This window comes from Kogia breviceps, chromosome X, assembly GCF_026419965.1.
Source record: "Kogia breviceps isolate mKogBre1 chromosome X, mKogBre1 haplotype 1, whole genome shotgun sequence".
NCBI classification, from domain to species: Eukaryota; Metazoa; Chordata; class Mammalia; order Artiodactyla; family Physeteridae; genus Kogia; species Kogia breviceps.
The window spans coordinates 96,536,529-96,561,727 of NC_081330.1; the positions used below are offsets into that span (position 1 = coordinate 96,536,529).

The window sequence follows — 25,199 nt, forward strand, 5'->3', positions numbered from 1 at the left end:
CAAAACAGAAACAGACTCAGACTTCAAAAACAAATTTATGGCTACCAAAGGGGAAATGTAGGGGGAGAGATAAATTAGGAGGTTGGGATTAACATACACACTACTATATATAAAGTAGATAAACAACAAGATCTGGGCTTCCCTGGTGGCGCAGTGGTTGAGAATCCGCCTGCCGATGCAGGGGACACGGGTTCGTGCCCCGGTCTGGGAAGATCCCACATGCCGTGGAGCGGCTGGGCCCGTGAGCCATGGCCAGTGAGCCTGCGCGTCTGGAGCCTGTCCTCCGCAATGGGAGAGGCCACAACAGTGAGAGGCCCGCGTACCACAAAAAAAAAAAAAAAACAAAACAAAACAACAACAAGATCCTACAGTATAGCACAGGGAACTCTACTCAATATCTTGTAATAACCTATAAAGGAAAAGAATCTGAAAAAGACTCTCTCTCTCTCTCTCTCTCTCTCTCTCTCTCTCTCTATATATATATATATATATATATATATATATATATATATATATCTGAATCACTTTGCTATACACCCGCAACTAACACAACATTGTAAATTAACTATACTTAAATTTTTAAAAAGTTAAAAAAAAAGATGGCTAGATGTTCTTTGACACCCCTCCTATGGGAAGGGAGAGGGGGGTTCTATGCCCCCTCCTATTGGGAGGGCTCTGTAGCTGATTTGACCAGTAGAATATGATGGAAGTGATGCTGTTCTAGTGTTGGGGCCCAGGCCTTGAGAAACTGGCAAATGCCCTTCTCTCTTGGAATAGGCACTCTTGGAGCTTTGAGTTACATCATGTATGAAGTCTAAATACCCTGAGACCACCATACTGGAGAAGCCACATATACTTACTCTGGTCTCCTGTCCCAGCTGAATCCAGCCTTCCAGCATTACCTTTCAAGACACTAGACTTGGCAATGAAGTTGTCTTGGATGTCCAGCACAGTCGAGCCTTCAAATGACTCCAGCTCCAGTCTCTCTCTGATATAGCCACACTAGTAACCTCAAGTAAGAACTGCCCAGCTGACTGGGCAGTCAAGCCATAGAACTATAAGAGATAATAACAAGCTAATGTTTTAAGACATGGACTATTTCTTTATGCATCAATAGATAATCAAAACATACTTGCTGTTTCTTCCATTTGGAATGCTCTTTCTCAGGTCTCAACTCAAGTATCCCTTCCTCAGAGGCACCTTCCCTGTTAACCCTACCTTAAGGAGTAGCCTCTTCCACCCCACCTAATATTCTCTATCCCTAATTTATCCCTTCCCTGCCTTACTGTTTTTTCAAAGCACTTACACATGCTTAACATAATATCATATATGCATTCATTTTTTTGTATGCCTTCTCCTGGTAGAATGTAAGCTCTATGAAGGCAGAAGTTTGGCGGTACCTCTGAGGTACCGCCAACACTTGGATGAGGACCTGGAGCATAGCAGGCTTTAGGTAAATGTTTTTTGCCTGAATGACTGAAAGAATGGGTCTTTGCCCCTCTGTGAGCCTGTCCCTTTTAGAGTACAATTGGGCGGACTTTGATTTGGTATTGTTCTTAGGGGCAAAAGTGAAATATTTTAGTCACAAGTAATCTAGTATTACAGATAACAAGTGCCTACCTCATCTGATATCAAGAAACCAGGAGACCGAGACCCCCGCCCCTGTCTCAACACGTACACCACCAGCTTCCACCAAAATTCCACACCTGAAGACTACTTTATTTGTCCACAATTAAGTTACAAATAAACTTAAAAATACAGAGGTAAACAAAACAAATCCTTGCCCTGATGGAGCTTACATGTTAGCTGTGTAGGACCAGGAGTAAACAAAAAAAAGAGAGAGATGTATTTTTCTATATTGTCAAAATATAGAAAACCCAACTTATATACCTAAAATAAAATTGGAATTAGCCATGTTTGACTTTATATTGCTTTTAACTTGCAGTAACTGACACAATCAAGAAATATGATAAAGTGCAAAATAAAAAAGTGTAAAATATGGATTTTCTTAAAAGTGAAGTTAATTTAGATGTACCAAAAATTCATATATTCTTTTGTATGAAACTTTAAAAAAATGCTCATTTAAAATTTAACACTCTCAGCTCTAATAGGTATATGAGTTGATTTTCAAATATATTTTAGAGTTAAAAATCGGTTAACCACCAAGTTGTGGAATTATGCAAAAAGCTTTAGCTTTTAAAATATGTTACTTTGGGCTTCCCTGGTGGCGCAGTGGCTGAGAGTCCGCCTGCCGATGCGGGGCACACGCCCCGGTCCGGGAGGATCCCACATGCCGCAGAGCGGCTGGACCCGTGAGCCGTGGCCGCTGGGCCTGCATGTCCGGGGCCTGTGCTCCGCAACGGGAGAGGCCACAACAGTGAGACGCCCGTGTACCACATACACACAAAAAAATCTGTTACTTTTCCCACATCAAGATTTAATAATTTAGGGCTTCCCTGGTGGCGTGGTGGTTGGGAGTCTGCCTGCCGATGCAGGGGACGCGGGTTCGTGCCCCGGTCCGGGAAGATCCCACATGCCATGCAGAGTGGCTGGGCCCTGTGAGCCATGGCCGCTGAGCCTGTGCATCTGGAGCCTGTGCTCCGCAACGGTGAGAGGCCCGCGTACTGCAAAAAAAAAAAAAAAAAAAAAGATTTAATAATTTCTACAAAGGCTTTAAACTTTTTAACCAGATCTGCTAAATCTCCCATATACATTAAAGCAATGTGTAATAAAACATCTGCTCAGCCATATTTGAAAAAAAATATATATATATACACACACACACATATATATATGTTATTGGAAAGTCCCAAGTGCTACAAAGAATGGGAGGTGTGGGGATGTGAGAGAGTGGGATCCAATATCAAATAGAATAGTCAGGTAGGGCCTCACTGAGGAGGTGACATTCTAACAAAACCTAACTCTCATCTGCAGGGTTTGCATGATGTAAATACTTCGCTGTGGCTCAGGTCAACCTCCCAACTTACCATTAATTAATACAGAGTTGGGAAGACAGGAGCACACTCAGTTCTCCTGAGTCAGTATTCACAAGCCCCAGTGCCATACTGGAAGGTCAGAGGACCTATAGGCAGTTATAAGAACATTGGCTTGGGCTTCCCTGGTGGCGCACTGGTTGGGAGTCCGCCTGCCGATGCAGGGGACACGGGTTCGTGCCCCGGTCTGGGAGGATCCCGCGTGCCGCGGAGCGGCTGGGCCCGTGAGCCATGGCCGCTGAGCCTGCGCGTCCGGAGCCTGTGCTCCGCAATGGGAGGGGCCACAACAGTGAGAGGCCCGCGTATCACAAAAAAAAAAAAAAAAAAAAAAAAGAACATTGGCTTTTACTCTGGTCATATGGGAATCCATTGGAAGATTTTAAGTAGAGAAGTAACGTGATCTGACTTTTGTTTTAAAAGTTATATTCTACAGGGCTTCCCTGGTGGCACAGTGGTTGAGAATCCACCTGCCGGTGCAGGGGACACAGGTTCGTGCCCCGGTCCGGGAAGATCCCACATGCGGCGGAGCAGCTAGGCCCGTGAGCCATGGCTGCTGAGCCTGCGTGTCCGGAGCCTGTGCTTGCAATGGGAGAGGCCACAACAGAGAGAGGCCCGCGTACCACACACACACAAAAAAAGTTATATTCTACAGAAGTTCACTCATGAGCAAATAGATACTCTGTGTGTGTATGTAATGTGTCTCTGTGTGTGTATGTGTGTGTATGTAATGTGTAGCCACATATGTACATATACGCACATGAGCACATGGTTATATGTATATTTCTTCTTCATAGATGTTAGTTCCCCAACCACCACTCTGCTCTTGCTTTTAGGTAGATACAAAAGAAGAATTCACATCCTTTCCTGTGAAGGTCTGATCCTCTTTCTTCATTGAGGCATTTAACCAAGAGCCTGCTGAAATAAAAATGCCATACATTATCATGGCTTTTAAGAATATGTTGTTTATTCACTCTTAGAGCTTCTCATCAATGTGAAATCAGGCACACATTGTGAAGCCTTAAGTTGTAGTCACAATTAGTTATATTACTTCATTTCATTAATTGGTGATGAAAGTATTCTTAGGATTCTGCTCTGTCCTCCAACTCTGAGGCTCATAGCATTCTATCCAAACGGATTTATGTACATTTAGGAAACATAAGGGTTGTCAGCAGACATTCAAAAACTTTGGAGGGGAACATTTTGAAACTATACTTTGGCCAGTCTGCATTTCTCATTTCTATGGTCACGTTTAAATTTACTTTCGGTCACCGTAAGTTAGCTAGCACCCTGTGGGCTGCTTTGGAATTTAAAGCAATCATATGAGACAATATCCCTGAATGGAATTTTACAATTGAAGCTATGCATAAGAATGGTGTTAGAGGTATTTTAGGAACCTTCTAAATTAATAGATTAATTTCGAGTGAGTCTAAATGATACAGATCAAAGGAAGAGAAAATACTTGTATGGTGACAGGCTTCCTGAGCATAAATACATAGGCTTAAAGATGGAAAAAGTGAGATGGCTGAAAATAATGTCCAGAAGAAGAAGAAGTAAATGCTTATAAATTTCACAGAAGACATGAACATATCTTAAATACAATACATCTTAAAGAGTGTCTCTCCTAGTTATGAGAGAAACAGCCTTTGTCTCAGTGGTCTTTTGCTAATATCTTCCACCAACTTGAAGATGGGTTGGCATTATTATATTAAAGTTCCCCATAGCCTTGAAAATATATTTTGGGGGGAAAGTAAAAGATAAAACAACCAGCCCATCTGTAATAACATAAAGATTGGGATCACATAGGTTTAGAACCCAGAGGACCTGGAATTGAATTTCTGACTCACTACTTATTAGCTGTGTGATTTGAGGCAAGTTTCTTAACCTCTCTGAGCCTCTATTTCTTAATCTAAAAAATGAAGATAATGATAACACCTTCCTCTAGGGTTGTTGAGAAAGAGAGAAATTAATTAAATATGTAAATTCTTTGAAAGAATCCCTGGTACACAGCAAACTACAGAAAGTGCTAGCCATGATGATGATGACTTCTCCTTTGCAGTGGTGGGGTTTTTTTTTAAGCATATGGGTGTTGATGAAAAGTACCCCTTAAGTGAATTTCTTTGAAAACTCTTTCTTCCTGAAATGAATTGTTTCAAATAAGCAGATGCCTCTGGGATATTCCTTTCATCTCAGTCCAGCTGGTAAAGTTTGAATTTCCTTAAAGTGTCTTCAGAGTGTATGTGAAATTCACAAGTTGCCTCTTTGCCAGACTTGCCTCTTTCTTCATCTGAATCTCACTCCAGGTTTCTCCTGCCAGGTCTCTTCTCTGCTAGACTCCAGAATGTTTTTCTAATTAGGATTTGCTCAGCATCCTTCTTACTGCCTCAACAAGTGACTCCCTCAAATCAACACTATTCCACCACCAGGGATTAATGTTCATAGCAGCAAAGCTCGTTTGGGGGCCAAGGCAACCTTTCTGTTTATGCATAAAGTCTCTTTTGATTGATTCCAAAGTGGAGTTCGTATTTCAAAGCATTGAATTTGAAATCTGGGAATCTTTTGACTCATCTAAGTGAATCATCATTTTGGTCTGTACCGTTAGAGATAGTAAGCATTTTCCCTCACACTATTTATGGAGTGAAAAGTTGGTATCTTTACCGGCATTAATCAGTGGCCGACTTTGGAACTGGGTGAGTTATTCAGTGGAAAGTAGAATACATGTTGTGTTGGAATCATTCAAGGATATGAATTTCCATCATGTGAGGACCTTTCCATAGAGAAAGGCAGACTGACTCTGGAGTCACAGCCCTTTGTTAAAGTCCTGGGCTTTCAGTAAATTTGCTATGGACCCTGGGTATGTCACTTACTGCTTCTTAGAACCCTCAAGTTCTAGTCTGTAAAGAGGGACTATTAGTTTCTACCTCCCAGTGTTGTCATGAAAATTAAATATGATAATATATAAAATGACTATAAATATCAGGTACTTTTACTATTCTAAAAAATCTTATGTGGTAGAGAAACCCTTCAGGAGGGAAATTTTTTTGATAACTTGCTTTTTATTTTATTTATTTTAACTTGCTTTTTAGACACAATTTTTCTAGACCTAGATCATCACATTTCCTCAGATTTCAAAATGATAGTCTGCTAACCCAAAGAGAATAATTACTGACATCTGAGGAAAAACGCATTGTGAGAAAAATCGTTTCTTTTAGAAGTCTTAATCTTTCTCTCTCTCTCTCTCCCCCCTTTGATGTTGTCTGTGCCTGAGTTACAAAGAGCTTTTTCATCTTCTCATTACTCTGTATAGTTTGGGGACATCAAAAGCATTCGGATAATATCTTTGAAAGACTAGGGACGCACCTGTCGTCTGGCACCTGTGACCCCAGTGAGGCTACAGTTGGACTAGGAAAGGGGTGCAGTTGTTTGGGATTAGTTGAGCTGCTCTCTGAGGCTGGAGTTCAGGGTCCAGGTGTGGAGGTTCAGAGAGTACTTGACCGAGAAGGTGACTAGATGAGCACCTTCCCTCACAAGGGTGTACTGGGGTGAACAGTTGGGATTGATTGTTTCTGCTGGTAAATCCCAGCATGCAGAGTGATGTAGTAAGGGCAGGAAGCTTTGTGTCTTCTGCTACAAAGTCACCCATGGGCCCACACAGTGGAATTCCCCTAGAGGGCCCCGGGGAGATGTGTTTGGAAAGAGACATTGTATTTATTAAAATTATAACAATAGCATCCTTCTAAGCACTTTACATATAGTATCTCATTTAATCCTTGCTTCAGCCCCGGAGGGTAGGTATTATTATCCACATTTTATAAATGATGAAAGTGTCCGCGATGTAAAGTAACTTACCTCTAAGGTCACAGAATCAGTCTGTTTCTCGAGCCAACGCTTTCAACCTCTAAATGACAGTTGGTGAATAAAAAAGAATGAAATAATGCCATTTGCAGTAACATGGATGCAACTAGAGGTTATCATACTAGGTGAACTAAGTCAGAAAAGAGAAAGACAAATACCATATGATATCACTTATATGTGGAATCTAAAATATGACACAAATGAACCTATCTACGAAACAGAAGCAGACTCACAGACATAGCGAACAGACTTGTGGTTGCCAAGAAGGAGGGGGTTGGGTGAGGGGTGGAATGGGAGGTTGGGGTTAGCAGATGTGAGCTGTTATACGTGGAATGGAAATGACAAGGTCCTACTGTGTAGCACAGGGAACCCTATTCAATATCTTATGACAAACCATAATGAAAAGAATATATTAAAAATGTATGTATATGTATAACTGAAGCACTTTGCTGTACAGCAGAAATTAACATAACATTGTAAATGAACTATAGTTAAAAAAAATAAATGAGAGCTGGCCATACCTTTTGTGGAAAGAAACGTGTAGGGACAGTAGTGATGATATTAGTCGGTATTTGCACATTTGCCATGGGCGAGGCACTCTGTTAAGAGACGTATATGGGCTTCCCTGGTGGCGCAGTGGTTGAGAGTCCGCCTGCCGATGCAGGGGACGCGGGTTCGTGTCCCGGTCCGGGAAGATCCCACATGCCGCGGAGCGGCTGGGCCCGTGAGCCATGGCCACTGAGCTTGCGCGTCCGGAGCCTTTGCTTCGCGGAGAGGCCACAACAGTGAGAGGCCCACGTAACGCAAAAAAAAAAAAAAAAAAAAAGAGAGACGTATATGCATCATCTCACTGCTTGCCGGCAGTGACCCCATGACATTGATTCTATTAACAGCCACGTTATATAGAGGTCAGACAGTGGAAGTCATTTGCCTGAGTTCACATGTGGTTACCTAGTGCTGTGTTGAACATCACGAGTTGTGCCCTCGCCTCTAATCGCATGTATGTGGGTGCAAAAAGGGATCCTTTTCGAGTGACTTCTGATGTCTGAGTATTCTAAAATAAGGGTTGGCCGTGATTATGATTAAGCCAGTGTCCCTTTTTTTGCTAAGACTAATTGTGTTAGGTTTTATTTCTTTAATATCCTACAATTCAGTCACCTACGATCTATTTTTTACTCACCACCCCTCTGACGCCAAATGTGTGGGGTTTTTCCCACGCCAACCAATTCTTTAGCTCTCTGGACATCAACTGGGTAACCTACAGTTAAGTTCAATTCTGACACTACCTGAAGTTAGCGTAGGCTCCACAAATTAAGAGCTCAGTCCCACAAAACTGCCCCCACTTCAGATGCCAGTCGAAATTTCCAGGCCTCCCTACTTCTGACTGACAAGCTAGAAATCAAAGGTTTCCCATGACATACTCTTCAGGTTTGAAACTTTGCTTGCTAGAACAGCTCACAGAACTCAGAGAAAACAGTTTACTTATTACTATTACTGGTTTATTATAAAGGACACAGATGAACAGCCAAATGAGGATGTACATAGGGTGAGGTCTGGAAGGGTCCTGAGTGCAGGAGCTTCTGTCCCCATGGAGTTGGGGTGTACCACTCTCCAGGCACGTGGATGAGCTCTAGTTCACTGACCCAGAGGCTCTCTGAACTCCCTTGCTTAGGGGTTTTTATGGAGGTTTCATTTTGTAGGCATGATTGATTAAATCATTGGGCACTGGTGATTACATAAAGATCCAGCGTCCCCCTTCCTTCCTGGAGGTCCAGGGAGTGATTAGTGGTTGGTTGCCAAGGGAACCAACCAACCACTAATCACGTGGTTGGTTCCCTTGGCAACCAGCCCCGATCCAGAAGCTATCTAAGGGCCCATTAAGAGTCACCCTCGTTAGCATAAACGCAGGTTTGCTCGCAAAGGGTTTGTTACGAATAACAAAGACACTCCTCTCATCCCTATCACTCAGGAATTTCCAAAGGTTTTAGAAGCTCGCCAGGAACTAGAGACAAAGATCAAATATATATCATCACAATGTCACATATATCATCACAATGTCACACTATAGAAGAAGTGTTGACTTAAAAAAATGCATAACGTGAGAATTGCGAGTTAAGTTTGATTTGGGGCAAAATGAGGACTGCAGCCCTGGAGACAGCGTTCCAGATAACTGAGAAACTGCTCGGAGGAGGTGAGCGACGCAGCCAGGATATAGAGGAGTTTTGCAACAAAGGGCAGGTAGTCAAAAGATTATCGTTAATGAAAGGAAACCAGGCATCTCAAGAAATTTGGTGCTTTTCTATGTATGGGAAGATGCAAGAGTCTGGGCTCACTGAAATAATTCCTTTGATATGTACTTTAGCTATCTGGGGCCTGTATTTTCACATGCTGAGTTTCCTCAGGGCTCACTTCAGGGAGCGGCTGCAGTCTGATGGCTGCTAGATGGCACGTATTCTTTTCAGCTCCGAGTTTCCTCAGGACTCATCAGCTCACGTTGGAGGGCTGCAGATCATTGTTGTGACACCCTTTGTTTATTGATATGGCAGGAAATATTCCATTTATAAATATTCCATCCCATTTATAAATATTCCGTTTATCAGAAGTAAAATTTTCCAAACCATAACATATCTATATGAGCATGCAGTTTTACAACTCTTCAATAATGGTTATTTTAACAAGCATTTTATCAGTTTTTTTTCCATGAAAAACCACATTGGATTTATTAGTTAAACTGTAACGTTAGAGCTGGGGAAACTATCTTGCGTGTAAATTATTTATGGAGGATTTTATGAAGTCTTTTAGTGAGACTAAAATGATCTTCTCTCTAATTTAATATTACATATAAGTTAATGCAGCTAGCAGAACATGTAAAAATGCATAGAAAGGAAGATTTGGTGATTCTGTATGCACACTGTATCCTCGCTTGGTAGAAGCTCTCCAGACTTTCTTTTATAAGGGCACTGATCTCATTCATGAGGATGCAGCCCTCATAACCTTATCACCTCCCAAAGGCCTCCACCTCCAAATACCATCACACTGGGGGTTAGGTTTCAACATACGAATTTGGGGAGGCACACAGACATCCAGTCTATAGCACTATTCATCCAATCAATCATCTATCCTTCCATCCATCCATCCAATCATCCAATGCTCGTCAAACACCAATTGAATATGTATCACTCTTAAGCATATAGGAGGAGGCAAATGTTTCTTTTCCTGAAGTAGCTGGAGAAAAAAAAAAAGGCATACTCACGTGGAACACCTTGAGAATAATATCAAGATAACAATTACAAGCTGCTATGGTAAGGACTCCAAATGGAGTGAACCTTATGTTTCGAGCACTGATGGGGGGGTGAGGTGAATTTCAGAAGGCTTCTTGAAGAAAGTGAGTCTTGAGCTGGGCATAGAAAGTAGTTTAAGCTTTGCACTGCTGGAGATTAGAAGGCAAAGGAGCCTTTGAAGGACAGATGCAGCAACAATGCAGTGGTGAGGATGGCCTGCTGACATCAGGGCACAGAGGCCATCTCCTTGGCATCCACCTTCTTCTGGCAGCCTTGAGAATCAGGCTCAGGAGCCTGGATTTGTTCCAGTGAGCAAGAGTACATCCCTGTGGAAGAAGAGAGAGGATGAATCTGGCCTCCTTTCTGTTCCTTGTGCAGTCCATCTCAGGATGCTTGCTGGGGCCTCTGCCTAAAGTGCTCTGCCCCCCACCCTGCTGAGTCACATGGTTTCCCCCTCTCCTCTCATCTTTTCCCTCACATGGTACCTTCTCAGTGAGGCCTTCCCTGTCTACCTTATTTAAAATTATAATCAACTCCAAACCACAACACCCCCTCTTTGCCTTTCCTGCTCTATTTTTCTTCATAGCGCTTATCACTGTCTAATATACTACATGATTTTCTTCTTTATTTTCTTTAGTGTCTGTTTTGTTTGTTTATTTTGGTTACACCTATTAGGATGTAAGCTCTCAGGAGAGCAGAGACTTTTGTCTGTTGTCGCTCACTACTGTGACCCCAGAGCCTGGAACGGTGACAGATACATAGGATGTGCTCAAGAAGTATTTGTTGACCTATGTGATTTTACAATTTCTAATAGCTGCATTGAAAAAATAAATAAACAGGTGAACTTAGTTCTTGTTAATCCTCTCGGGTAGCAATGGGGGAGCTACAGCATTATTGACACATAATAAACTGCACATATTTAAGGTATAGAGTTTAAGATTTGACATGTATACACCTGTGAAACCATCCCCACAATCAAAGGTCTTTGTGCCCCTTTGTAATTACATATGTTTAAGAGTATATTTTGTTTAACCCAATTTATCAAAAATAGTCATTTTTACGTGTATTCAATATGAAATTGTTAATGAGGTATTTAACATTTTTTTATACCAAGTTTTCAAATTCCAGTGTGTTTTACACTGTGTGTACAGAAGTATTTGTTGAATAAATGAGTGAATGAACTGGCATGGAAGTCATCTGAGGATGGGCTGCACTGGTCTTTGCCTGGGATCAGGAGGGAGAGCCACGGAAAAGATCTGGCTGGTCATTGAACCCATCATCAGCTTCTAGCTGGTTTGTAAGAATCTCAAGTGGTTACTGGGTCAAAATGTCTTCCAGAGACCTTCTTTACACCAACTGAGCAGTGGCTCATGGAGCAGAGATCTAAGTAAGAGCTTGAGCTCTGAATGCACAAACCCGAGGTTAAATTCTGTTTCGCCTGGCGTGCAAGCTGTGTGACCTTTGAACAAGCTTCTCAACCTCTCTGTGCTTCAGAACTCATCTGTAAAATGAAACATATAATTAGCAATTTACTGACTGAGTTGTTGTGAGAATTAAATTATTTAATTAAAACCATCAGCCTAGTGTCTGACAAATGGTTTTCAATAATTATAATTAAGAGGCTGGGAAGTTTCATGATCAAGAGTATTGGCCTTTGAATGTCTGAATTGCAATCCTGCTGCCACTTAACAGTTGTGAGACCTTGAGCAGACGATAATTATTTCACCTCTCTATGTCTCAGCTTCTCCATCTGAAAGGGTGGCTGTGAAGATTAATTAATCAATACATGTAAAGTGCACAGAACAAGGCCTGAACGGGGTAAACAGTCTCTGTCAGCTGTTGTCATTATTTTTTGTTATTATTATTCCTGCAAGGCTTTGCCTAATTTCTCAGCCAGTACCATCCCCATCTTCCCTATTTCTCCCTACATGGACGATTCTGTTGCAGGAAGGGGGGCCTCTTCCAGGGCCCAAGAGTGGGTCCTTGTCTAACACTCGGAAATGAGTTGTCCAAGGAGACACACGTGCTGACAAAGCAGAAGACTTTATTGGGGAAGGAGCGCCTGGGCGGAGAGCAGGAGGGTAAGGGAAACCAGGAGAACTGCTCTGCCACGTGGCTCGCAGTCTCGGGTTTTATGGTGATGGGGTTAGTTTCCAGGTTGTCTCTGGCCAATCATCTTGTTTGGCCCCTAGTCTGACTCAGGGTTCTGCCTGGTGGCGTGCGAATCTCTCAGCCAAGATGGATTCCAGCAAGCGGACTCAGGGAAGTTGGTCCTCTCCTCCCTCTTTGGCCCCCCCTGAATTCACCTAGTTAGTTTCCAGTGACAGCACCATGTTCCTTATCAGAACCTTCTGTTGTGAGACAACTCAGGCAATCGGGGTCTGGCCAAGGCAGGTGGTTTCAGTCAACGGTTCCCTAACAACTCCAGGCCTTTTCTGTGCTAAGTGCTGCTGGACTGTTCCAAAAACTTTGTCACTGTTGTCTGACCCTTCCTCCAGCTTCGCCCATGTGATGATGCGATCAGAACCCTGTGCTGGGGCTTCCCTGGTGGTGCAGTGGTTAAGAATCCGCCTGCCAATGCAGGGGACACGGGTTCGAGCCCTGGTCCGGGAAGATCCCACATGCTGCGGAGAAACTAAGCCCGTGTGCCACAACTACGGAGCCTGTGCTCTAGAGCCCACGAGCCACAACTACTGAGCCCACGTGCCACAGCTACTGAAGCCTGTGAGCCTAGAGCCCGTGCGCTCCGCAACAAGAGAAGCCCCCGCTCGCTGCAACTAGAGAAAGCCCGTGCGCAGCAACAAAGACCCAAAGGCAGCCAAAAATAAATAAATAAATTTTTTTTAAAAAAAGCCACCCTGCATCCCTCCTTCTGTGGTTCTATACCAGCCCTTTTCAGACTTTTACATTCTTGAAGATTACTGAAAACCTCAAGTAGCTTTGGCTCAACTGACTCCATCTCTTTGTACTTTCCATATTAGGAATTGAAACTGAGGATTTTTAACAATATCTATTAATTCACCTAAAATAGCAATAATAACCCTATGACAAGTTAACATTTTTATGGAAAAAAATGATTTCTAAAGCAAACACATGAGTGAGTGGCATTGACTTTCATTTTTGCATATCTCTTTCACATCTGGCTTGAGAGAAGACAGCTGACTTCTCATATCTGTGTTGGCATTCAATCTGTTGTGATACGTTGTTTTGTCCCTGAACTGGGGACTTACTCTGATGTCTTGTCATAATTTCTTCAGACGAGACAGGCCTCCCTGGACAATGTTCTAAATAGTAACAATCACTGGACTGTTTCTACAATAGCCAAATCGGAGGCACAAAACTCTCACGGTACCTTTGGTCATGTCAAATAAATTTAGACATTCCCTCCCTCCCCTACTTATTCCCTGAAGCTTGAAGACTTGAGAGTTTGATGTCTCTATAACAATAGTCGTTTCCTGGGTTTATCAAAAGCTTTCTCTAATCTTATAAAAGAATACAGTTGGCTCTCCGTGTTCGCAGATTCAACCAACCACGGATCGTGTATTATGTTTTATGATCGTGGTTGGTTGAATCTGCAGATGCGGAACCCGTGGATACAGAGGGCCGGCTCTGGGACTTGAGAATTCGCGGATTTGGGTATCTGCTGTGGGTCCTAGAACCAGTGCCCTGAGAACACTGAAGGACAACTGTAATTGTTTTTATAAACTTAGCTAAGATGCTACCTGCTTGGACGTAAGACACCAAAGACTGTCAGTAAATGAGAACATAAAAAGGGTGAAGTGTTTTGTTCTTCTTCATCACGGTGCTCTTTACATATTGTTTGGCTTCCATTTGCTCACACAGAGCCCTCTGTGGTGGTCACTTCTCACTCCGGTTTTGGCTTTAGAGTTCTGAACACACCTCCTATCTAAGAGCGTTCCTGATTTAAGAGGGCTTTGGCAGCTCGTCTCTGACACCACTGAGTTGCTGGAATGATTGCTATTGGTGCAGCCCTCACTGTGTTTAGGACCCCATTGAATGAGGATCCCTGGGCTTCAGCTGGGGTGACACTTCAACTGGGCTACTAAGCTGGCATCTGTCAAGAACAATCTTGAAGCCCCACCCCACCTCCATCATATCCCTTCCATAAGACATGTGCTGTACAAAGACCTTATCCTTGAGAAAGGAGGGAGGGATGGTAGAGAGGTGCCCATCTCACAATGTGTCCCTGAGTTGAAGGTGAATGGGGAAGGAGAAACAGGTTACTGTTGTTGATGGGGTTCCCTGTGCAGGTCCTGGTTGTCCGGGTAACTCTGCCCTCACCCAAGAGCTGTTCTTCACCTTTTCCCGAGTCAATCCATGAGTCAGACTGGAGTTCTCAGTTTCTTAAGCAATTGTCCTTATGTTCCCAGGAGTTGCCATGGCTGTTGGTGCTGGCCTTGGCAGTGACAGAGCAGACACCAATTAACCAAATCCGCTGGGCCCACACTCTTCTTCAAGTCATCTGCTGGTGGTTTCTGGCAGAAACAAAGTGTTTGTGAAAACGAGCAAACACAAAGCCCTGAATAACTAAATTATCTGGCTGACTACCAATTTCTTCGCCTCCATTCTTGGTCCTAAAGATTTTTGCAACAAAAATGGGCTGTTCTTCCCATTTAAGGGGTGGCTATTCAACCTGCTTGTGGTTTTATCTCTTTCTGATTCCCTTTACCTGTGGGCACAATGCCACACTGAGGAGTACAGGGAGAGGTCTCTGTATGCCAGTCTCGGATGTACTCTGCCCTTGCGAGGTAGCCTGACTTGGTCCTTCACAGTGGGAGTTCCATCTCTCACCCTCTTTGTATAAATGCATCTCTGGTGTGGTGGGAAGCAGGGCAGGTGTGTTGCTGGTGAGGATCTGTGGAGGCCAAAATAGGTGACTTAAAAACAAGGAAGTTAATAATAGCATAGGAAACCTGCTATAAACTGAATGTTTGTGTCCCCCTCCAATTCATATATTGAAATCCTAACTCCCAATATGATAGTATTAGATGATGGAGCCTTTGGGAGATGATTGGGTCATGAGGACAGAGTCCTCATGAATGAGGTCGGTGCTCTTACAAACAGACCCAGAGGGCTCCCTTATCTCTTCCACCATGTGAAGATACAGTAAGAAATGGCCATCTATGAACCAGGAATTTGGTCCTCACCAGACACCAAATCTGCCAGCGTCTTGATCTTGGACTTCCCAACCTCTAGAACTGCAAGAAGTAAATTTCTCTTCTTTATAAAGCACCCAGTCTATGGGTATTTTTTTTTTTTGTTATAGCAGCCCAAATGGACTAAGATAAAATCTAAGTACAAAAGATCTTTTTAGAATTCAGGACATTGTGTGCCAAATAAATAACAAGTTCAAGGTCACACAGCTGAGATGATATCCAACATTTATTGTGAACTTACTATGTGCCAGCAATCTATGCCAACAGGTCCCAGGCATGCAAAAATAATAATTACAGTAGTAACAGCCGCAGTAATAGCAACAACAACATTTATTGAGAACTGACAACATGCCAGCCACTGTTCAAAGTAACTTATGTGAGTCATCTCACTTCATCTTTCCAGTACATCTGTGAGGTAGTTACTGTCATCCCATTTATACACAAGTAAACTGAGGACAGAGAGCTTAAGTGACTCAACACAGCTAGTGAGTGGCAGAGCCCTGACTTGATTGAGGTAGGCTGGCTTGAGTCCATGATCTTGCAGCTTAGAGTCCAATGGGTGACACAAAGTGGTAAATGCATGAAGCTGGAACAGTGGATTTAGTGGCAGGTGAAAGGTAAACGGAGAGCTCTGGGACACTGAGAAGGCCACCTAACCCAGTTGTTTATGGTAATCTGGGCATAATTCCTGGAGGAAGATGATGAGGCCAAGAGATGTTGAGTTGGAACAACGAGACTAAGCAACTCACTCGCTCGGTGTCAATCACTTTCAGAGAGGCAGTGCTGGGGTGGGACCCACATGTGCTTTGCAGAGAATGATCCTATGGATCCATCCATAGGTTTCTACTGAATAAATTCTATGTGCTGAGCTCTGATGGAGGCATAAGTAGAGGTTTAAAAAAGTCAGCATGCAAATTTTGTGGTATGTGAATTGTATCTCAATAAAGCTGCTTTTTTTTTTAAGCCAGCATACACCTAGTTGATTCTATTAAATTCAACTTTTTTTTTTTTTTTTTTTTTTTTGTGGTACGCGGGCCTCTCACTGTTGTGGCCTCTCCCGTTGCGGAGCACAGGCTCCGGACACGCAGGCTCAGTGGCCATGGCTCACGGGCCCAGCCGCTCCGTGGCATGTGGGATCTTCCCGGACCGGGGCACGAACCCGTGTCCCCTGCATCGGCAGGCGGACTCTCAACCACTGCGCCACCAGGGAAGCCCTAAATTCAACTTTTAAAAAAATAAAAGAAATGAAGGCTCCATGGAGAAATGGCAGATCTTAGGGCTGTGGCAGAGACAATAGACAATGAACCTGGAGAAACTTCTAGTACCAGAAATGAAGAAAGTGCTCAAGAAACAGAAGGATGAAGGCATGTCAAAAGGACACAGGAGCCCCCAACGACCACAGATGGAACAATTTGAGCAAGAAAATAAACAATGTAGTATTGGATTATAACCCAAAGCATAAAGTGAATATATATGTCCATACTGATATAAAGAAAAGATTGAATAAATAAATAATAGGGGAGAAAGAGGCAAATATTCCTTAGAGAAGAATTTTAAAAATTTATTTGGATACCTCCCTCCAGGAAGTAGTGTTTACTCCCTACCATGTCCTCTTGAGAATGGACTGAACTTAGTGACTCTCTTCCAAGGAACAGAGCACGGAAAGAGGGAGATATAACTTTACAGTGGAGAAAGCTGGCAGGCACCACCTTAACCAAGGAATCAAGTTAATATCAGCAGGGATAAGTCAGGTGCCCCCCAAGGTGATGTGATGAGAAGGGCACTTTCCTCTGTTGTATTCTTTCCCCAAACCCACAACCCCCATCTAAAAATGAAAAAAAATTCACACAGATCCAGATTGAGAGACATTCTACTAAGTATCTGACCAGTATCCTTCCAAACTGTCAAGGTCATGAAAAAGAAGGAAAAAGTGAGACAGTGTCACAGACCAAAGACCAAGGAGACTTGATGACTAAGTGTAATGTAGTATCTTTTGTGGGATCCTGGAACAGAAAAAGTACATTAGTTTACAAACTGGTGAAGTCGAATAAAGTCTTAGGTTTTATAAATAGTCATGTACCAGGGTCAATCTCTGGGTTTTGAGAAATGTACGATGGTAATGCACGATGTTAACATTAGGGAAAACTAGTTGAGAGGGATATAGATACTTTCTGTGCTATCTCTGCAACTTCTCTGTAAATCTAATATTCTAAAATCAACAGTGTACTTAAAGCATAAAAGAAAAGTCAACAAGTGTTGGTTGGGATGTGGAGCAAGTAGAACTCTCATACGTTTCTGGTGAGAATATAAAGCAGTAGAACCAGTTTGGAAACTGTTAAACTTGAAAAGTTAAACATACACCCACCATGCAGCTCAGCCATTCTGCTCCTAGGCATTTATCCAAGAGAAAATAAATATATGTATATAAAAAGACCTGTACAAGGATGTTCATAGCAAACATCCAGAATGAATGAATCAAAACTAGAAAGAATCATCAACAGAGGAATGGATAAACAAACCATGGTACATCCATACAATGGAATACTACTCAGCAATCAAAAGGGACTGACTGCAGCATGGATGAACCTCAAAAACGTCATGCCAAGCAAAAGAAGCCAGATAAAGGTGGAATCATACATACTGCATGATTCCATTTTTTAAAAAATTCTAGAACAGGCAAAACCAATCTATAGTGACAAAAAACTGATCAGTGGTTGTCTTGGGCCAGAAAGTGGGCAGGAATTGACTGGAGAGGGGCAAGAGAGAACTTTCTGGGGTGATGGGAATGTTTTATATCCTGATTGTGGTAATGGTTACACAGGTGCTTACAGTGTGTCAAAAACTTCTCAAATCGTGCATTTAAAATTGTTTCTTTGGGTGTAAATTATACCTCAGTAAAGTTGACTAGGAAGTGTGATAGTTAATTTTATGTGTCTACTTGGCTAGGCCACAACACCCAGATATTTGATCAAACACTATTCTAGATGCTTCTGTAGAGGTGTTTTTTTAGATGAGTTTAACATTTAAATTAGACTTTGAATAAAGCAGATTACCCTCTATAATGTGAGTAGACCTCATCCAATCAGTTAAAGGCCTTAATAGAAAAACACAGGTCCCCCAAGGAAGATGGAATTCTGCTAGCAGATGGCCTTGGGACTTGAACTGCAACTCTTCCCTGGGTTTCCAGCCAGCCAGCCTGCCCTGTAGATTTTGGAGTTGCCAAGCCTCTAATTGGCCTGAGCCAATTCCCTAAATTAATCTCTCTCTCACTACCCGCCCCCAAATACATCCTATCGGTTCTGTTTCTCTGGAGAACCCTGACTAATACAAGAAGAAAAGTAAGCCTGTATGATAACTCTTCCCTGAGAATCTTAGGGCCTTGTTGGAGAACAAAGAACAATATGACCATAGAATTAATTATTACAATAGTTTCTGTAACTACAAAATCAGTGTGAGATGAATCTTTGCCAAGTGACTGAGAGTTATTGTGAGATCTTGGTTGACAGTGGACCTTGAGTTACTCCAATTTGGTTGCAAGATGATGTCAGGGGCTTCCCTGGTGGCGCAGTGGTTGAGAGTCCGCCTGCCGATGCAGGGGACACGGGTTCGTGCCCCGGTCCGGGAAGATCCCACATGCCGCGGAGCGGCTGGGCCCGTGAGCCATGGCCGCTGAGCCTGCGCGTCCGGAGCCTGTGCTCCGCAACGGGAGAGGCCACAACAGTGAGAGGCCCGCGTACCACAAAAAAATAAATAAATAAATAAAATTAAATAAATGTCAGTTGAATAACAACAACAACAAAAAAGATGATGTCAGAATGCATGGCCTGACTTCTGACTCAGGTTTTCAAATGAAACTAAAGTGGTTTTTGTGGATGTACCTGAACTGCCATTAAGTTAAGCCTCCCAGAGATGACATACAAGCTGCCATGTTAGTAATCCTTGGAGAAATATATGCCCTTTGTCTTTGTGTCGAGGCGTCCCTGCTCTTCTGGGAGAACCAGGCAGTGTAAACATGTCACAAAGAGAACCTTAAAGTTGTGTCTCTTTTTTTTTTTTTTTTTTTTTTTTTTTGGCTGCACTGCTCGGCGTGTGGGATCTTAGTCCCTGACCAGAGATCAAACCCCGGCCACGGCAGTGAAAGCGCCGAGTCCTAACCACTGAACAACCAGAGAACTCCCTAAGTTGTCTCTTCTTTCTGCTTTGACCTTGATCTCTGGGAACTCCTGTGTTGACCTAGAGTATCTGATTCCTTGGAGATACTTGCTCGACCCTGTTTTGTGGCTCTTCCTACAGATACTTGCATTCCTGCAATCGGTTTTTCACCCCCTTCTAACTTGTGTAATATTTATAGTTGTCATTTTCTGACCCTCCACCATGCAGAGTCTCCTGGCTCGGAGATATTTTGCAAGTCTCATTGGCAAATGAGATTACGTAACCCCATTTCTGTACTGGCATTTACATTTTACATGATAAGTGTTCCAATTTCAGAGAGAAACCGTTCTATTGTGTTTGGTGTGGCACCAAATTTCTTTAGGTAACAGGGAATTTTGCTGGAAATCTTAATGCTAAAAAGTTAAGTTGGGTTCTGAGGATACTAAGGATCTAAAACACTTGAGTGTATATCACATATTGATAACATGATTTTGCTTACAGATGTTTAACAACTTGGCATATTTAACTACTTTTCCATTATAGTAAATGTTTCCTTTTAAAATTATCTTGTATCTCACAGGGCAAATCCTACCCCTTCAGGGGCCCATTCCCACCTGTGTGGAATCCAATTGCCTACCTAGATAATAACAACCTTTGGAGGACGATGGATGACATGGGACGAGAGGTAAAGCTTCCTAAAGCTTCTTTGATGACATTTGTATTCTTCATAATAAGTTTAGTCCTTAAAAGAAAGAAGGTGAAGCGTGTCAACAGTGCCTAGCACATTGTATAGCATAGTAACTTGCAGTAAAGATTTGTGAGATGAATAAGTGAACTTGTTTCTAACCTCTGAAAGAATGAGATGTCCAACAGGCTGCAATTTGCATACTACTGATGAGGGGGGAGAAGATCTTCTATCATTCAGCTTTCCTGGGATGATGTTTCTAATTTAGAATATCCTCAGGACATAGCAAGTAAGACTTCTGGGTCTTTGAGTCACTACCATGCCCAAACCTGCAGCTTCTGAGTAAACACACACAGAGCTTGACCTGAAACTCCAGTTTAGACATGATCTGGTACATCTGTCTGATCTTTGTTAAGGAGTTGATTTTTTTAAAAATTATTATTTATTTATTTTTGGCTGCACCAGGTCTTAGCTGTGGCACGAGGGATCTATGTTGCCACGTGTGGGATCTTGAGTTGTGGCATTTGGGATCTTTTAGTCGCAGCATGAGAAATCTTTAGTTGCGGCATGCAACCTCTTAGTTGTGGCATGTGGGATCTAGTTCCCTGAGCAGGGATTGAACCCGGGCCCCCTGCACTGGGAGCGTGGAGTCTCAGCCACTGGACCACCAGGGAAGTCCCAAGGAGTTGAATTTCTGAATTGTTCTCTCTAAATTATAATAGTAACTTAGTCGTTGATATTTGGAAACAACCTGATTACAACATAGCCTCCATTTATAGCACAGGAAAGGTTATCAAAAATTAAATATGGATTGAGTGAATAGGAAATCTACACAGACAACATGGATTGTGCAGTAAAAAACCACTATTGGGGGAATTTGGAAAACTTGCATTTTCCTTCTTTAAGTTAGAGTTTTGAATACTATTGAAATAGTTATTTAAAATAGAAAATTACATTTGCCTTTCCCCTCTGAATGTAGATTCCCAGTGATGCCCCATGGAAGGCGCCCCTTGCAGAACAGTGGGACCACATGACGATGAAGGAGCTGCTAGACAAGATCTGCTGGACGGAGTAAGACTCGCCATTAGGCACAGGCATTGACTGTGACTCTCTTTCAGGTTTATTTAGCAATTCCGTTCAGCAGCTATGAAACAAGTAGCTGCTTTGTGTCTATAACCGCACCATTTGGCCAGGTGGAGTGCTGAAAAATATTGGAACCGGTCCTGCCCTAAAGATGTCTATACATCAGACCTACTTCTTTGGAATAGTTTTGCATCACAAAGGTGGTATTACCCCCTAAAGTCCTTAGGACAGACCACATTGTGCCGCTTACCTTATTTAGAACAGCTTAAAGATCTCACTTATCAAGCTGTCGATGTAGGGATACTTGTATACTACTCACTGGTGGTCAAGTATGGAGAGAGTGCATCAGCACATGCGTTTCAAACACCTGTGGGATGGAGTGGAATTCTTCAGAGCCTTGAAGAGGAACTTCTAGAGAAGTTCTCTGGATAATTCACAACTGTCCAGGAAACCTGGACGACTGGACTGACTGCTCCTCATTAGGGAGAAACATGTAGTGTTGAAAGAAAGTGTTCATGAGTCAAGTATTAAATTATGGTTGGCAGAGTTGGGAACTATACATGAGCTGTGGAAGCCGTATAGACAGACAGCATGGAAAGGCCTCCCTGCTCTTGGACAACAGGGAAAAAGGAAAGGATGATAAGGGTTCTATCTCAAGCACATGGTGAATTTGTGGTAAGCAAAGTAAGAAAATGGCATCGCTATGAGACGGTTTGCCCATGCTAAACAGCATTAGTTGGGAATGTGGCTCTGGGGTTGATGTCTTCATTCTCTAGGCATTGTGGGGGGCGGGGGTGGAAAGTTGGAGCACCGGCAACTAAAAGTAAAAAGTTTTTAAGGATATCTGAATCAAAGATATGGAAATAACCAAAAGACATAAAATGTACATACTTCTTCATACATAAATTCAGCTTCTTAGAATTTAGCTTAAAGAAGGAAAGAGAAAAGAAGAGAGGGAGAAAGGGAGAGAGAAAGGGAGAGAGGGAGATTCAAAGCATTATTTTTAAAAGGAAAATCTAAATGTCCCATAATAGAAGACTGGTTAAATTAATTATGGTTTGTCCAGAAACTGGAATACTCTAAAATCTTTAAAAATCGTGTTGAAGAAGAATATTTAATGGCTTGAAAAACATCATACTATTAAACAGATAGAAAAGCAGGCTGTCATCAAGTATGTACAGGGTGATATATCATCTCATTGCTAAAAAGAAAACTGTATATGCACTGCAAGCAACGGATATCCATCAGAATGTTTTTTAACATCTAGTAGTATTACAATGCAAACAGTTATCCACGTCATTAAAATTCATCAAACATCATATTTCATGGTTGCGGACTATTCCATGGGAAGTGAATACCATAATGTGTTTATCTATTATCATTTGATGTTCTAGTTACTTCCAGTTTTTAATCATTGTCGTTATTATTATATAATACTCTATGATGAACCATGTGCCTCTCCTACATCTTCAGCCTTTGAAAGCAACCAGTTTTGAAAGAGTAAAACCCTTTTATTGTCATGAAATCAATGCCTATTATTAATTACATCCTTTTTAACACTGATCTGATGCTATATACCACTCTGTTTTAGAATGTAGTTTGTAATACAACTTATTTTGTTTGTAATAAAATTACAGTATTTACTTTTAAATTTTATACATGAGATTTTCAAACTATAGTGAGTACTTTTTACCTGCATTTGTTTTATAACTCCTGTTATAAAAAGCTTTTGATAAATTCATTAGGTCTTCTCTCTCCAGAGAGCTTTGAAGCTCATTGAAGATAGGACTAATTATATTTCTTTGGTCTCACAGAGATATGAGTTTTTCTGCCATAGTCCTTGGCCTAATCCTCCCCTTAGTGAATATTCCAGGTTGTTGGCTGACAAAATAAAGCATTCTGAGATGTTAGGAATATGTGAACACAAAGTAATTTTTAAATTTTTCCTAAGCAGGATAAGCATGATATCATTTCCTGGTTTTAAAGGAAGTAATCCCCAGAATATCCAACCTACCATGGCTCAAACTAAAGCACAATCATACATTCAAAGACTAATGTTGATCGTTCTTTCTGTTATCATTTATAAAGTGGTTTTCAGAAACAGATTAAATTTATGATGTAGTCACAGCTATGTAAATACACGTTTTAAAACCTATACCTAGAAAAAGAAATGCACCAAAATGAGTCTAGGGATTATCTTTTGGGGGGCAGAAATGTGGAAGATACTCTCTCATCTTTTTATTTTATGAATTTTCCAGATTTTATATAATATGTGTATAGTTTTCATGTAGAAAACATAATAACGTTTATCTTTTAAAGAGTCAGCAGGGCAAGGAACACGAAAATATTATTGCACTAGATTCCTTGGCCTTCCATCCCTCAGATATTCTTCTTCTCATTTCTTTTCTCAGTAAAGCTCCTAGAGTAAATCAAATAAAGGATTAGGAATGCCCTGGCCCTCCAGAGACAAATTACTTTTAGATCTCCCTTGATTTCACACCAGGGTTATTTCTTCAGCAGGCATGGCTCACGGGCCCAGCCACTCCGTGGCGTGTGGCATCCTCCCAGACCGGGGCACGAACCCGCGTCCCCTGCATCGGCAGGCGGACTCCCAACCACTGCGCCACCAGGGGAGCCCCAGGTTTATTTCTTTCTCACCAAATTGGCAACAGTAACAACTAGAATCACAGCTCTATTTTTATATTTAATATTGGTTATCTAGCTAGGGCAACATTAGGTTTTAGTTATTTATGACTCCCTTATACCATCCGAATTCACCTATACAATAAAGAACAAAGAAAACGGGATATCAGGAAGCAGCGAAGGATGTTTTCACTTTGAAGTAATATTTTAAACCAATCTTTGGATATTTGTTTTAGATAGAAGCCAAAAATTGCCTCTGCAAAGAAAGCATGAGTCAGCAATTTCCATCCCTTCAGTTATCATGAGGAATCTTGCAAAACTAACTTGAAGTCACTTCAACATATATATTACACTATTTGCAGGCTTAATGATGGGGGCTGTCACAAAAGTGCTACAAGTAACTGGTATGTGTGTTAGGTGTGACTCTGCAAACTTCCAGAGTCAAGGTACACTAGGGTAGAGAGGTGTCCATTGGTCAATATTTGTCCCTTCAAGGTTGTCAACTGACTAATTTTAAAGCATTCTGAGGTATTAAAAGCATGAAGTTTGAATCAGGTATGATGTGGTTTGCAGTTGTACCATTTAGTGAGCTGTGCACTACATGTTATTAACTTCCCTGAGGCTCAGTGTTTGGGTTTGTGAACTGGGGAAAAATAATGACTGTCATTTTTGGGGCAAATCGATAAGACAATGGGTTTTAAAAACCTTGGAGTGTGAAAGAGTTCAATAAATGGAAGACAGTATTATTTATTCCACCCATTGTCAGCACTACCAGGTGGAAAATTCTGCCTCAGGTATAACCAGATAAACAACATGCAAACTTTATGTCAAAATCAAAAGCGGGATTGTAACTAATTAAAGATATCCCAGACTACACATTACTACTGGTGAATTTTAGGATCTGTTAGATTTCGCTGAGCTATTGGAATTGCATGAGATCATTCACTTTCTGGTGTGGCTCCAGATAGGACATAACCTCTCATCATTTACCTGCCAACCTCAAGCAAAAGTTCGTCTATCTATACTCTGTTAATCACTTTTTCCCCTCATCCATTCTTTGAGCTGGTCTTCCATTAGACAGTAAAATAACTGAATAGGTAACTGTGACTAATTCTGTACTTGGTACAGCACCTAGCATATCCTTTGAGCATTATGGATCATTAAAAAATAATGTTGGGCTTCCCTGGTGGCGCAGTGGTTGAGAATCCGCCTGCCGATGCAGGGGTCACGGGTTCGTGCCCTGGTCCGGGAGGATCCCACATGCCGCGGAGCAACTAAGCCCGTGAGCCATGGCCGCTGGGCCTGCGCGTCCGGAGCCTGTGCTCCGCAGCGG

General features: G+C 42.0%; 1 protein-coding gene across 1 annotated transcript in view; it reads left to right on the forward strand.

Moving 5' to 3' along the window:
• MAOB (monoamine oxidase B) overlaps positions 1–25,199 on the forward strand; it is a 107,000-nt gene that overhangs the window by 57,302 nt on the left and 24,499 nt on the right. Inside the window, exons 4-5 of the mRNA XM_059050271.1 lie at positions 20,036–20,140; positions 21,120–21,211. Coding sequence (XP_058906254.1) covers positions 20,036–20,140; positions 21,120–21,211 — 197 coding nt within the window. The remainder of the gene's footprint in view (positions 1–20,035; positions 20,141–21,119; positions 21,212–25,199) is intronic.